Source organism: Fringilla coelebs, assembly GCF_963513975.1.
Source record: "Fringilla coelebs genome assembly, chromosome: 7".
NCBI classification, from domain to species: Eukaryota; Metazoa; Chordata; class Aves; order Passeriformes; family Fringillidae; genus Fringilla; species Fringilla coelebs.
This window is the reverse complement of record NC_140035.1, coordinates 9,747,874-9,763,129: the sequence shown is the minus strand read 5'-3', so window position 1 is coordinate 9,763,129 and position 15,256 is coordinate 9,747,874. Positions and strand designations below refer to the sequence as shown.

The 15,256-nt window shown below is 43.4% G+C and overlaps 1 protein-coding gene across 14 annotated transcripts in view; it reads left to right on the top strand.

Moving 5' to 3' along the window:
* KALRN (kalirin RhoGEF kinase) overlaps positions 1-15,256 on the top strand; it is a 464,835-nt gene that overhangs the window by 391,439 nt on the left and 58,140 nt on the right. Inside the window, exon 36 of one of the 14 annotated variants that reach the window (XM_084209312.1) lies at positions 8,579-9,872. The exons of the other annotated variants lie outside the window; for them this stretch is intronic. Within the exon in view, the coding sequence (XP_084065438.1) occupies positions 8,579-8,595 (17 nt within the window). The 3' untranslated portion in view covers positions 8,596-9,872. Of the gene's footprint in view, positions 1-8,578; positions 9,873-15,256 lie in introns of those variants that run through there. 14 annotated transcript variants of the gene reach the window in all.

The window sequence follows — 15,256 nt, the reverse complement described above, 5'->3', positions numbered from 1 at the left end:
TCTGAAGCTCTAACTTCATGTATTTTGTGTTGTCAGTGATCACCTGGGGGGCACACTGTTCATCCGAGGGCTTCTCACTGATCTGTCTTGCAGTGCAAATAGGTGAATGTAGTTTGTATTAAAGATGGGTGTGAAGCATCCCAGAGCTGTTCTCAGTGCTGCCCCATAGGTGACCTTACCTTTTTCTTGGGAAATTCGACTCTGCTTTTTCCTGGTGCCAGTGCCTGATGTATCTTGATCTTTTGCAACAGCTCAGTAGGTTTTGGTGTGTGAATAAGAACTGTCCAGTGAGAGAAGTAGGGAAGATGAGCCTGCATTCTGTGTCAAACACAGCTTTTGTGCTCAAATAGTTGGTACAAGCTGCATCATTGCTTTCCATGGAGCTTGGAAGTGATGTGGATGTTTGATCTCCTAAATAGCAGCAATAATGCAGAGCTGAAAAAAACCCAAACCCGAGGTCCCCTGTGTATCATGAAATACGTAAGTTTTGTGTAACTGGGCATTTCTCTGAAGGATTTTGACAGATGACTCAAACTCTTTTGCATTAGTATTCCACTGTCTATTGCAGCAGTAGAGATGCTGCTTTTTGCTTGTTTCTCTCGGTGAGTTTCTGATCTTGTCGGCTTTGCCCATGTACAGAGCTGTTGGGATCCATCCAGAGAAAACCAGTGACAATAGCATTTGCAATTTTGCTCTTACCCTGATAGTTGCCTGCAGGAACTAAATAAGGACTAGTTCTCTGTTCTGCATATAGAGAGATACGAATCCTAATATAGGAGTGCCTCAGAGCAAGAGTCTGTCACTTGCTTTCAGCCATAAAAAGGGGTAAGTGAGGAGCAGCACACTTGCAGAGCCTTTAGGACGGTGGCCTTACTAAGCCAGGAGTGTGCAAGCAAGGCTTTTTGCTGTATCTCCTAAATGCAGAAGTGCAAAGTGACCTAGTGTAACAGAATGCTTCTTAATGCTGCAAAACAGTCCCTGGTAAGAGGGTTCAAATTCTGATGGCCTTCTCATAGCTAGAAAGTCATTGAACTGTCCTCAGAAATCAGCCCCAGATTTGCAATTGAATATACAGTTTGGTTTTTTTACATGAAGTCTATCTCTTCAGTTATCTGTGTGGTTCAGACTAGAAATTATTTTAAAAGGGAAAAGAGGGAGAATAAAGAGATGGGAGGGATTCCCTCTTTCTGAAATGGCTTTTCTAAAGGAAATGGGCAGCTGCATACCTTGGGTGTGAGAAGATCAAAACTTTGCTGCCTTTAAGCACAGAGCCAAGTCCAGTGTGTGAGTGCCATTCCTCTGCACTACCTTCTGCCCAGGGCTCTGAAGCTGATCAGTGAGTGGGAACATGGGCATTGGGTGAGACTAAATTCCAAGCTCTGATGCATAGGGAGCTGTAAAGGTTACCAGTGTCTCAGATTTAACCTGGAAATTAAATTCTGTGTGCTGCCTTAAACCCAGGGCCTTATTTAGAGGACATTTTTTTGCAGTAGCTCAGCTCATTCAATTCTAGCCCAAACTGGAGCATCCTGGGATCTCACTGCCCTAAGGGACACCAGGAGGGTGGAAAGCACAAAAAGGGTGTAGGAAATGCTTTTCTTTGAGCACAAGGTGACAGATGTTCCCATCTGTTGGACTTGAGCTGGCTGTGAGTGTAGCAGGTACAGACAAAGAAAAGGGTCTGTGGTTAAAGGAAGTCAATTGCCAGGAACACTTTAGAGTTCAGATGGGTAACATTTTGCTGCAGTGTGGCTTCAAGTGAGAAAATAGTATGCTTTCTACTTGAGGGTAGCCAGAAACCAGGAGGAGGTTTTAAAGGGATGCGCTGTGTTGGCTTTGATAAAGAACACATCCTCTGCCTCCTTGAGCAGTTGTTCTTCTGAGTAGGCTGTTGGTTGTATTCAAACTTCTGATTTCAGAACAAAAGAAACTTAATCTGAATGTCAGACCTTAAAAACCTTAAATCTCAGTGTGTTAAAGTTGAAAGGTTGAGTGGGTTTCTGTTTGTGCGAAGCTCCTATTAAAGCTCTTATTTTAAATTCTCTGTCCCTCCAGCTGGTCTTATCTCCTAGACTTTTGGTCTCCTTTCTGCAATTTTCTGGTTTACCGTCTTCTTTTCCTTTCTCTCCTTCCTTCCTTTCCCTCTTCTTGCCTAAATCTTTGATTTGTTACTGGATCTTTGCTGTAGGATGAACAAGGAAAGCTTGTCTTGACAGAGTGATGATGACTTCTGTGTAGTGAAGGGGCTCAGCCAGCCACCCTGTACATCTTTTCTAGCTGGGCAGAAACAGAGCCTTAACTGGAAGTTAAGAAAACCAGCATCATCACAAGGGCTGTCAACAGCACATTAATAAAAGTTATTTCTTCATTAGGTAAAAAGTGAGATCTGATGGTGCTTTTTATAGAAGGTGCTGACACTGTTACAGGGAGCTGCAGAGCTCTGCTAAGAGAACTGGTACCTTTGTGCTGAGTGGTAGCAAGAGAGTGATCTGCAGCAATATATTCAAGCCCATAACATTTCCTAATTTGAACATATTTTATTTAGTGCTTCAGGCTGAGCCCTGGTTGCACTGTGTAAAGCATAATGGAATGCATGGCCAAAGCAGCTCTGTCAAAATTGAGGCAGAGGAGAAAACAATAGTAAAATAAAGGGTGTCAACCAAAACTTGCTTAGCTTCCTGGTCCTTCTTGAATGAGAAATATGAGGAAACTTTTAGGTTTCCCAAATAAACTCCTTGGGTGATGTCCATCTGTTGCTCATTAGTTGTATCTCAGCAAAGTTAAGAGGATCAAGTGTACTGGTCCTCTGTAGGCAGTCTCCCTCCCTCTTGTGCCAGAGTTGAGCTCTGCTCTTTGTCCTGGCAAATTCATGAGCAAATGGCTGTGGAGAGGTTTGCAAGAGTTGTTGTTATTTCCTTCCAGTTCTATTAAGAGAAAACTGGTTAGCCCATGACAGGAACATCTCTTCCAAGTCCTGTGTTTTTCTACCTCTGCAGGCTGAGTCAGGAGTCAGAATAGGTCATAGCAGAGAGTTATTGGAAGGGACAAAAGAGTTGATGAAAATGCTGCTCAGTTGAGCAAGCAGGATTAACATGACAAGGTGAATACTGTTAGCAAAAAGAAAAAAAATCACTCTTTTGCTGGTGTGAAACTGCTTTCTCACACCTGCTCTACACCTTCCTGACATGCAGGCCTTAGTTAAGCATGTCCCAAAAGCATGACTGACAGTCCCCCTGCCACTCTTTTGTGGTAAATATGCTGAACCTCACTAATCTGAACATCTTAGCATTTGTGTGGCAATGACACATAGGAGGAGTTCAGGAGAAATCCTGGGGCTGATGAGTAACCCCTGAGTATGGACAGTCAAAGGAGAAGCATGGCCACTGCTCTGCTGGCAGGCTGGGGCAACAGTGAGTTCCTTGTAAGATTACTTAGTGTTGTTAAATCTTACCTGTTTGCAGGAGGGCTTCTTGAGGGTAGGAACCTTGTTCCCAGTTACAGCAGGTCACATTTTCAGTGGGTCTGTATTACTGTCAAAAATAAACTGTCCAAGAGCACAGAATGTTTGAGCTTTTCAGAGGTGCTGGTTGCTGCTCATGTGCTCACTGCTCTCATCTGCCACCAGCCCTTCCTGTAAATCGAATGTTTATCATGTCAGTCCCAGTGTTGGGATGCTTTAGCAACTTTCTCTCAGTTTCCGAGATCCAAGCAATAACAGTGTTATTATTTTCTCTCTTGAAAGTTACATGCACTGCTAGGCAGCTCTAACTCTCCTGATACAAGCTGGCTCCTCAACCTCTGGCTTCATGTCTCCCTGCTGTGACTGATCTTGCAGCCTCTTTACATGTGGTTATATGCAAGATGCAACAGAAGTGATAGAGAAAATAAACTTTCAGATATTAATTCATATGTGAAAAAGAGGTAGCAAGAGCTTCAGTAAACATCAACTTTCAGTTACTGGTCTGGGTGTGAATACGTGGTGGGGACCCTTATTATTCAGATTGCTATGTTGTTTTCAACTTTTATAAATTTGTCCAGCTTTAAGGAAACATGGGCTTTGCTTTTGTGCAGACAAAGCTCCAAAACTTCCCCTTTACTCCAAGGAGCATATAAGAACCCACAAGGCTCTATTCATCTTGTCAAAAACCTGACGAAAGGAGACTGTATTATTAGGAAAAGAGAACAGATAATTGTGAAAAATATAGCTTGGGTAACTCTCCCTGCTCAGTGTGAAGACGTGGGGTAATTAAACATGCTGTTTTCCTATAAAATAAGTGCCAGATAGATGTATTGTTCAGGAATTCAATGCACGGATGCTGAAATAAAATCTTTCCATTTTGAAGTGAAACAAAAAGGGCAGTTATTTCACATGACCCCAGAAGGATTTTGTTTGGGTTTTTTCCCAAACTGCTATGTTTCAGCACACATCTTGTTAAAACTTGTGTGTGTGTTAGGAAAACTAATCTGTCATTTCAAACTTAAAACCTCCTGAACTTGCAAAGTTTTCATTCTAAAAATAGCATCAAGATCCTTCTCAAGCACACCAGAGCTCTGTTACATTTCAGTCTAATTCTTGTCTCTTAACAGGCTTTATGAAAGCATTTTCATATTTGGCAAAAGTTGCAATTTCTTTTCAAAAGAGAGGAATTGGTTGGGCAGTTAGTGATTACAGCAGGGATCTACAGATCCTGTGGTTTTCAGTTCAGTAAGGAAATCCAATTTTCTGCCAGTTTATCCACTGCATCAGTTGCTATTGCAGAAGAGTTCAATTGCTAATATTGCATCACACAATTCTGTGTCATGTGAAGTTACTTTTTAATATAACTTAAGAAGCACATCTGGATGTTTTCTTAAAAAAGATGCATATATCACAAGTAGGACTTCAAGAATCATTAGAAAACAATGAGATTATCTCTAATGAGATAAGCTCGAAATCATCTCCCTTGACCATTCTTTGCCATTGGAAAACCACAAAACAAAAATTAATGTGTTTGCCCTTAGCTCCTGTTGTTTGATGTGGCTGTTTATGCTGAAACACAAACCAGTCCTTGATTTGAAGGTAGTTAATGCATTCCATTGGGTCCCCTGTTGAGTTTGACCTGCCTTGCATTCCTTCAGTCCTGGACCAGCCCCACAATGCTCTCCCCAGCAGGCTGAGAACTTGGGAATCACACACATCACCTGGACTCCCTTCGTATAATTAGGGCAAAATATGAAAATGTCTCCAGTGAAGTTCTAATGAGATGAAAAATAGAACCTGCAAGCTGAATTACAGCAGTTAATAATAGAACTGCCATAGGGGTTCTTCTCTTTCATGGGGAGAAATCCATTATATACACTTCAGTTTATGTGTTTGTCATTTATTTTTTATAATGTAGCACACAAAAGATTATGTTGCAGAAAGTCCTGACTGAATTTTGCTCCCTGACCTCCCAGTACTTCCCAAGGGTTGTGGGTGCTCCTTTACTGTACAGAAACCATGGCTACTTTTGGGAAATGGAAAAAGTGTGTCTCAGGTTTTGTGTGTTGCCACATGATGAATCAGTAATTGCTGTCCTGTTGCCCTTATTGCACCCCAGTGCACTTGGTTGTCCCGTGTGGTACAGCCATTGCTAGTCCTGGGACAGCTCAACACCTTTGAAATCTTGGATCCCCTGCAAAATGATATTCCAGGCTGTGAAGTTCCATAAGGGAGTGAAGCCTGGGAGCCAGACCTGCTGGGAACCCATTAGCAAACACCATTCTGAGGAACCAGTAGGTGGTTTCTTCCGGAGATTATATTTTGTATTGGAAGCAAGTTAAACATGGAAATTTAAGGTTACTGTGTACGGGAAAGCACAAGTATGGTCTGTGTGTGAGTTTTGAGCAAAGATCTCATGTTCACTTGCATAATAAGAAAACATTTGAAGTAAACATTTGGGAAAGTGATGGACTGTGATAATAAGAGACTGGATTTAGTGACCATGGAGGTGTCTCTGCCATTTTCTGAGAATTTTTCCATGTCCATTTTTCACATGGAGCAGGCAGCTCAGAGCACAAAAGAAAGCTGGGAGTGGCGCATCCCCAGCTACAGCTAAATCTTCTAAGGACACTTTTTCATGCAGTTGAGGCTTGCTGACAATTACAGCTACAGACTGTAGCAGCCAAGGACCTCTTAGACTCTGTTGGGTTTTTTCCTTATCCCTTCATAAGGAACATGCAGCTTTGGTGAGCAGAGGTTTCTCACATCCTCAAGACATGAGGTACAGCCATAGCCTCTCTGAAAACACTTTACAGCTCAGTCAGCACTTAGAACCTTCCTTGAGGTCATGTTGGAAACCAGTGACCAATTGAGCATCAGATCATCAGCAGTTAGAGCTTCTAGATTGATGCTGACCAGTTGATATCAGCCTGTTTGTAGGCCTGCATGTCCTGGGGAGCCCATCATGTACCCCAGATCACCTTGTTCCAGGGAGCTGGTTGATTGTGGCCAGAGCAGCAGCTCTTGCTCCTTCAGTGTGTGTCCCTGCTCATGGACTGCAGTCCTGAATCCAGTCTGATGAACAAGGCTCCAGCTCTCTGCTGCCGCGGCAGCGTGAGCCAAGGCGGGCCATGGGAAGTGTTGCACAACCGGTATAATTTCACCGCATGCTGAATAAATACACTTTTGAGGACTCTTTTGAAGAGATGTTGCTTAATTAATCCTGCAGGGGGTATAATATGTATATTTTTGAAATCCAGTTTTAGCATCGTGCAATTAGCTTTTATGGCCTAGGGATTCTGATTTAAGACATTCTTTAGTTACTAATGGTAATCTGTTTTAATTAGAAATGCAAATGTATTTTAGATCCAAATGTGTCTGAGTGGTACAATGTAAAATGATGATTCACAGTGAATACCATTGAAGTGCCTCAAGTCTGGTATTCTTTGTACCTTCTACAATTTGAACTCTGAGGATCAACACAATGTTCAAACATCGCTCTCAGCTGAAGCATGTGGAGGCTGAATAGATTTCTTTAGGAAATGAAATAAATATTAATCAACAGGGATTCTTTCTGGGATGGCAGCAGGAAAATGGTAGCTTTAGGCAAGAAAGAGTCAAATGCTTTGAATGTTTGCAGTAACTTCAGCTCCTCATTACCAGAGCACAGCTCCTGCCAGGGTGCAGGTGCTGAGCAGAGGGCAGCATCTTAGTTGTCTTTGTCTTAGTATCAGAGAAATCACCCAGGCTTGAGTGTTCCAGGCTACTCATGGCAGGGCAGTAGCTGCTCAGAGCCGTGTTGCTGTAAAATTTGATCTGGCAGTGTGGCTAAGACAAGCCTACAGCAAGGCAAGCTCCAGACAAACATTGAAAGGCTGGTGTTTGCTGAATATTCCCTGTAGTCACTTGTCCTGGAGATGCTAAACTGTCAGGCAGGTGATGTCTGTGATCAGACATTTTAAATTCAGTAACAGGTCACCTGTATTTGACAAAACCTTTGTAGACTCAAAGAGCCTCTGCTGCTAATCCTTGCTGTTGTGTTCAAGTGTTTCTTTTTCCTGCTTCCTTTGAAAGATGGAGCCAAAAGAAAGTAACCACCCAGCAATAGAGAAGATGGCTTTTGTAGTGAAAGTTTATTAGACGTGTTGCTTGGTAGACCATTTTTACAGCTATTTGTGATGAGACTCGGTGATGGAGAAGGGAATGAAGCACGTTATGCAGGGCAGCTCTCCACATCCCTGTGAAGCTGGATGTAGGGGTTTTTTTTCAGTAAGGAGGCTGCTGGTAAGGAGCAATGATGTAGGCACCATAAAAGCTGTGGGTGGTTCTGTGAGGCCCTTCAGAAGTCACAATCAATCAGTTCCTTAGGACTAGCCTCAGTGGGAAGGCTGGTGTCTGGGTCAAGGCACTGGCACGGCTTCAGAGGGCTGAGACCTCGGCAGGGTGCTGCAGAGAGCCCGCTCTCCTGTTCCCATGTAGCAGATGCTCTCTGAGACTTCAAGTTCCTGTCCATCTTTCTTGCTGACGCAGATAGAGTGTAGTAGTGACTTTGTCACCTGAAATTTGATAAACTTGTTGACTGGCATCACGGGGAAGCTTCCTCACAGAGCTGCTCCCTGCCGAGCTGTCAAACGGAAAACCAAGGCGCAGATTGTGTGAGCCTGTTATATGGGACAGCAAGTGGTGTTCTGGTTTTGCTACTTAAGCTGAATGAATTAAAGCTTCCCACAAGCCTAACTGATAGTCTTGAGTGTGCAGTTAAAAGTCTTTGAGCTGCTTAGCCATCTCCCTGTGCTGTGTTCAAAGAGCAAAGTGTCCCAAGCACCAGCAGTTCTTATCTGTGTGTTTTATTTCCAAACCGCTGTTTGCATTGACTTCATTCATTCCTTCTTTTAATTCATCCCAATCAGTACCTTTGCTGTGAGCTTGTATTTCCTGCTGGCATTTCTGGAGGACGAGGGCGTGGAGGAAGCTGCTTTGGGCACCAGCCCTGGAGGCTGCAGCTGCAGTGTGTCTGTTGTCAAACACCCCAACCCCGTTGTTCTTGGTGGTTTCGTGGTGTCCGCTCCTGCCCTGCGCCACCTGCAACTTATCCTTATTCCGTTCTTTTCTTTTCAGGGGCTGTCAGAGCCTGAATAATTTAAGAGTGAACAAATGAGAGACGTTCACGGAGGACTCTGTTCTTACCTAGGCACAAATTGACAAGCATGTAGATTGCCTTGGGTTTCCACTGCACCTACCACAACTTTACTAAGAGAAAAGTCCCCTTTCCTAGACATCTGTGTCACTCTTGCTTAGTAAAGTTGTTCAAGATCAGCGCCTTTGGAATTGGTTGGTAAATGGACAAAGACTTTCTCTTTGCCCGGAGCTCCTCACAGCCTCCAAGTACCAAAGAGAACTCCACAGCACTAGAAAGCAAGAGGCAGCTGCTGAATGTTGGAAGCTACTGCATTTGGCAAAAGAAGCTGATGCAAAGATGCACACAGTTGTGTTTGTTTGTTCTGCTTGTTTTCTGTGCTTTCCAAGCCCTCTGTGTGCCTGGAAAGTTTAATAACCAATCCCTTCTTTCTCAACATGCAGTTTTTCTTCCTGTCCCAAAAAGCTTTGAGTTCTGTTCTTGCCTTTTTTTTTTTTTTATTTTTCCAATTCCAATTTTGTCACTGATACTCTTCTGTTGTTTCCATGGAGAATTGTTTGGGTACATAGCCACAGCTTCCTTTGAGAGAGGGAGACCTAAATATGATACTCAAAAATCATCGTCTTCCCTCCTCTCCCCGCATTTAGCAGAGTGGTCCACCTTGTCACAGAGGTTGCTGACTTCAAGTATAAGGCAGAGTTGACCTTAGCAATGATGTAGTTTAACTGAGAAATTACTTCAAAATTCTTACAGTAGCTCAATTTGGAAGCTGCTGAATGAAGCTGACCCTTGACACTTGACAAAAGAATAAGGCTTGTGTTTTACTAACAGCTGCTTGGAAACCATGTGTAATAAAGTTTGTTTTTGTGCCCAACATCCAGGATAAAAGATGGCATTTGCTGACTCTGGTACCCTTACGCTCCCAAAAGAGCAGAACTGCTTTGATCCAAGTTAAAAAGTCTGCTTCTATGTGGGTGTCTAAGCATTTCACAGTTCCTTATGCTAAAAGTAACAGTGTACTTGCAAAGGCCAGCAAATGCTGCTCTCGTTCAGCTTCAAACACATTACATTTTCCTCCTTGTCATCCCATATAGCTTTTCATAAAGTTTCAGGGTTAAAACCTTTTTTATGGAACATGCAAAAATCTCCCATCAAAATATATCAAGGGGGATTTTTGCTTTGTGTTTGAGGCTTTGTTATTTTTGCTGCTAGCGACACTTATTCCGGAAACTTCAGGGTTGGAGATGATTTTATTTTTGTCACAGAATGAGGACAGTGTAAATACAAAATGTAAAGTAGAACTGAGAGAAGTGCTTCAACAAGTTGTTTCACTACATTGAAATAAATGTTGATTTGTTCAAAAAAAAAAAAAAAAGCATGCCCTTTATGGATCTTGTTAGTCTTGACTTTTTATTTCCTTTCTTTGCTGAAGAAATGCGTGCCTCTTGACTTCAGCAATGTGCTCAGCCAGCTGTGAGGCGTTGCGGGAAGGCTGCTCCAATATGCACTCCTAGCAGATGTGGTGGACTTGCTGTCACTGTGCTCAGGGCTGGCCTGGGCACAAACTGGAGGCAAGGGTATGGGTGAATGAAATCAATTGCACACAGATTCTGCAACTGGCCTCCAACTCTCCTGTGTGGAGCAACTGCTTTATTTCTGAGCTTTTCCACACCTTTTTATACAGTAAAAAGCCTGTTCTAAAAGGATGTTGCTTCAAGATTCCCCTGAAGGTCTGTTACTGCCCTGCCTTGCCTCGTGTCTCACAGTGGTTTAGGATAGGAGCTGGCTAGGAGTATCTCACCAACAGGTTGGTGGATTCTCTCTGAATATCTGTCCTATTATTTTTATTGTGAATTCACAGTAGCTTATGTGGGGGCTCAGAGGGGACTCTGAAGCAGGAGGAATTAGGCTGGTACATGGAGACAAAAAGGCTCAAACCTCCAGCCAGAGAAGTTGTAGATCCCCATAACAGTTTTAAGCTGTCCTGTGGAAACCCATTGCAGAGCAGGACACTCAGAGGGAAGGACCTCTGGTGTTCCAGGTGCTCTTCAAGCACTTGGTGCCATGGGGCTGAGTTGAGCACTTTGCTCATGGTCTCTTTGGAGGCACAAACACGTTCTGCCTTCATGTTTAGCCTTTTGCTTCAGCAGCAGCTCCTGAGTTAAACTGGGTTTCCTTTCTAGAGGGAATGAGACCATGCCCTATATTCACCTGAGGACTCATCTTGCCCTCCCTATGGTCACCTCTGATGAAAGCCTAGATCCACATGAAGCAGCAGATACAATAGAGAACTTGTGCATTTGTTCCTCTCACTAGGCACTCTTGGACAGTACTGAAGTCATGTTTTATTTCAGCAGGCTCTCTCTCTCTGCCTTCCCCTTGTGCTGTTTCTGTCCCTGGAGACCCAGCTCACTCATTCAGCACGCTCTCAGGATTTCAGTAACTTTTCTTGCAAGGTCTCTGGGGACCATGCGCCTCTGTGCTGTTTCTCCAGGCTTTTGGTTTTATCTCACTCTTTGAAACTTTCCCAGAACTGCAGTGACTTTTCTCTGACCTCCAGGAACTGCAGCTCTTGAGCCCTGACACTCCGACTGGCACAACGAAGACCTGGAGACTACTTTGGGATGTCAGCTTTCCCAGCACATGTTGGATGGAAGCTGCATCTGAGCAACACCAGCTAAAAATAAAAGCTATTCAACTGAAGCTAATGGCAGGTTGCCACGAGTTATTGCTCATTAAAGTGAATTGACAGATGCTTAACTTCAGCTAATCATTCCCTGCTGCGAGATCGGCCTGGTATGAAACGTACTCAGATGTGGGAAGGGGATTCACAATAACTAAATTTAGCTGAGGGTATAATTTCCTCGGACTCCCTCTGTAGTTAATGGAAAGAGAGAGGCTCCTAGGGGGTGTGTCCCACTCTGCAGCGCCCTTGGGCAGAGCAGGCACAGCTCCTTGACTGCCGAGAGCAGGAGATGAAGCTGCTGCCTGCCAGAAATGAGTGGCTCCAAGTGACAGTGTTTACTCACCCCAGCTGGGTGAGTGCTTGTTTTCCTCACATTAGGTTTCAACCTGAAGTAATGATCAGAAAGCTGAATATTGAAGCCAACAGGTTGGTGACAGTTTCCCAAAGACAAAACCCATATGCAAAATCCCTCTGGAGCATCCCCTGCTTTGCAGTGTGGTTAAAGGGAATTCTGCAGGTCATTCTCTATCTCAAAGCAGCTCTTCTTACATATTTCCAAGAAATGCCAGTTATTCAATAGCAAAACAGTGTGTTCTAAATGTTGTGTGATTAATTTAGATTCTAGTTCTTTTTTTCCCCCTGTTCTTTGGAAGTTAGTCATGTTTGCATGCTTGGCAATGAAACAGAAAGTCAGATTTTGAGGTTTTACATTACAGTGATCAGAAAGTTTGTCCAATATGTCAGCTGCTCCCTCTGTTGGACTATAAACTTTTTTTATAAAATATTTAACTCCATACCATTATTCTTGAGTTTGGACCAAAGTAATTTCATCCATGTAAGTGGAGTTGTGAGAGTCCTGCCAGATTGATTTGTACCTTTTGCTTGAAGCTTCAGATGATAAACAGAAAATTCAATTGAACCATTTCAATTCGTTCATTTCCAGGAGATTATGAATTTAGGGAGAGCATTTGAATCTCTGAACGAAATCTGCATTTAGATTTCAGTGGTGTAGTTTGAACATGTCTGTAGCCTCTGGTGTGAAGTTCTTTCCTACATGGTCCCATCTCATTTTTAGCTTGAGCTGCAGCTCAGGGCAGGTCTGTGGTTGGACACGTGTGGAGCCGCTGAGCAGAGCTGGGAGCGGATGGAAGTCTCCAGGGCACGTTTTGCAATTCCATTGCGAAAGTTTAATGTACTTCTAATCTAAAGGGCTTTTCGAGCCCTTAGTTGTCCTCTGTCTTTGTCTGACATGGCCCCTGAAAATTTGCCTGTGTTCATTTATATTCTTCACTAGAGCCTTTTTCAGAGGATGTATCTGAGGAGACAACTTATCTGTTGACATTAGAAGTTATAAGATACATTATTTACACTGTTAACACCTAGTGTTTTTACTAAGAGAATAGCTGTAAAGTGCCTATATTATCCAAATGTTGTTGCCTCCCAAACGTTTGCAAATCCATGCCAGGTTTTACAGGCAGAATGGGCTCTAACACTAAAACCAGTACTGTCATGTGCCTAAGCCACAAGTTTTGTAACCCTGACTCGTGCCAATAAAAATGTTTCGCTGAGCATGTTTTGGACATTTAATACAAAAGCACAGAAGAGACCAAAGGAGCAGTGTTCCTACCTCATTCTGCCACCTTTGCATCCATCGGGTAGAGATTTAGTGCCAAATCCCTTGAGCAGATCCAAGGGGACTCTCCAAGCAGCATTTCTCAAGGGAGAGTATGAAGCTTCAAGGGGCTGAGAACTGTGAACTGGAACCTGCAGCCTGGATGATCATGGAGGTGCTCTTGGAAAGGGCAGGAGAAGGTGCATTTTGATGGTTTAGATGGTTCTTTTTGTTTAGTGTGAAATACTAACACAAAGGCTTTGTTTGTGCACAGGATGAGTCTAGATTATTCCTGCTTTCTAAGATTTTTTGGGATGGAGATTTCCGTTCTTTAGGAAATTTACTTGAGTATAGACTGTTAGTCTTTTACCCACATCTGATTAAATTCTGTCTTTGTCACAAGTGATGGCAGGAACCACTGAATTTGGAAAAGGGCTCTGTTTAGCACAGCAGAGCTGATTTATGTGTTCATCAATCAGATTGTCATTATTGGCTTTCATTCACAAGTGGCATTATCTCTGTGAAATAAAAATTGTTGATTTAAGTGCACGTGCTAGTAGGACATTAGAGTTCCCATTCTGGTTCATTTTCTTTGACTTTTGTGGAAAAATCCTTTTCTCTTAGGCTGTTTTTCTGGAATGTAAATGGAGCCATAGATTAATCAGAAAAGGATTCACCTCACCTAAAGCAAGACTGTGCCCTGCTCTAGTGTCCTGTTTTTATAGCTATATTCTCTATTATCTTCTGTTTATGGACACATATTTCTTTCCTATCCTTTATGATCTGTCATTGTTATGTATCAAATCGAGTAGACTGATTTTTCCTTCTGAGCTGCTCTGAGAAGCCTTTTCCTTTCCCTGTTAGAGATCTGAGGTCCTATAAAGGAGTCTGGTGCTGCCTGAGCCTGATCAGACAAACCTCCCCTCCCATGTGTGCTCTGGGGAACAGGGAGGTAAAAATAAAATGCATTGTATTTATGTTCCAACAGGAATTCCTACTGGCTCAAGTGAGAATATTACTGTGCCTCTAAAACCAGGTCTATGAGATTTTCGTTTTTCTTTTCACCCGAGGTTGCACCGAACTGGAACCTTCTATTTTTCAAGTATAAGAGCTGTGCTTTTACAGATGTCTGTTCATTTGACCAACAATAACAAACATTTCATGGCTGCAGCGGTGCAGAAGCTCTGAATGTTAAAGCCCTTTGGTCTGGCTGAGTATCTCTCACAGTCCTCTTGCCAGAAGTTTCTTGGAGGTTTGCTTAGGAGTGTTTTGGAAACCATCATTTCTTCTGTCTGAATGAATGGTTTGGCCAGGAAATCAATCTAGCCACACGAGTCTGCTGACCTCCCTACACCCTTTTTGCTTTACCAAATACCTTTTTTTAGACGTGTCCTGGGACACTGGTGGGAGGAGAGCTCCTCATGGCAGACCTGCTGCAGTGCGGGACAGCCGCTGCTCCGCTGGTGCTTGCAGGCAGCAGCAGCTGCCTCAGTTATCACACAGTGAGCTGCTGCATCTTTCCCAAAAGCTCTCTGGTTTTTCTTAAACAAACTGTTTCTAAAGAGCTCTACTAATGCAGTTTGCAAAGCACATATGTGCTAGTGCTTTGCAAGGAGAGCAGGGTAACGTGTCCTGCTCTTCCGCTCGATCCACCTGGTGTCTGGGTCTCGGGCCAGTGTCGGGTGTCATGATTAATGTGTTTGTAGCCATGTGTGCTGCAGAACAGAGCTCACGTGGCTGAGGTTGTCTGCAAGGTCTTTCCTGGCAGATTTTTTTTGTGTTTCTTGTTTCTTTCTCTCATTTTGTGAGCTCTGCTCTTTCTTGAGCTCCAGTCCTGCCTCTGCAACCATGTTGATGTGACCTGCTTTATGTGCAAAGGAGATCGTTCTCAGCAGGGCTGGCAGACTGCAAATGTGACTTGCTCAGGAATGTATCCAAATTTGCAGTTCCTTTGGAAAAGAAAAAAAAGGTTATGAATTTTGTATGTCGATTCTTGGTGTGGCTTTTGGATAAGGCATGTTTGGTAGCCATGTTTCCAGTCTTGGGTTGCATGGGCCAGGCAAAGCATGGGCTCTGTCCCAGATGCCTTACCCTGCTCACCCAGGGCAGTTCAGCTAACAAGGCAAAAGAAGGGGACTTCATATCTGACAGTGTTGCATGGCATGACCAGCATGCCTTTGGTAAACAGCCTTTTTCATCACCAAGGCATGACCTTGAGCAGGAAAATCCAGAGCCTTTTTCAGATGGGATCATTGGGCAGTGTTAACAACCTCCCTCTGGAAACCTGTGGGTTGGCTTTTGTTATGGCTGGTGGCTCTGAAACTCTGATGTTCAGTCTGCAGAGGGTTCCTGCCTCTGGGT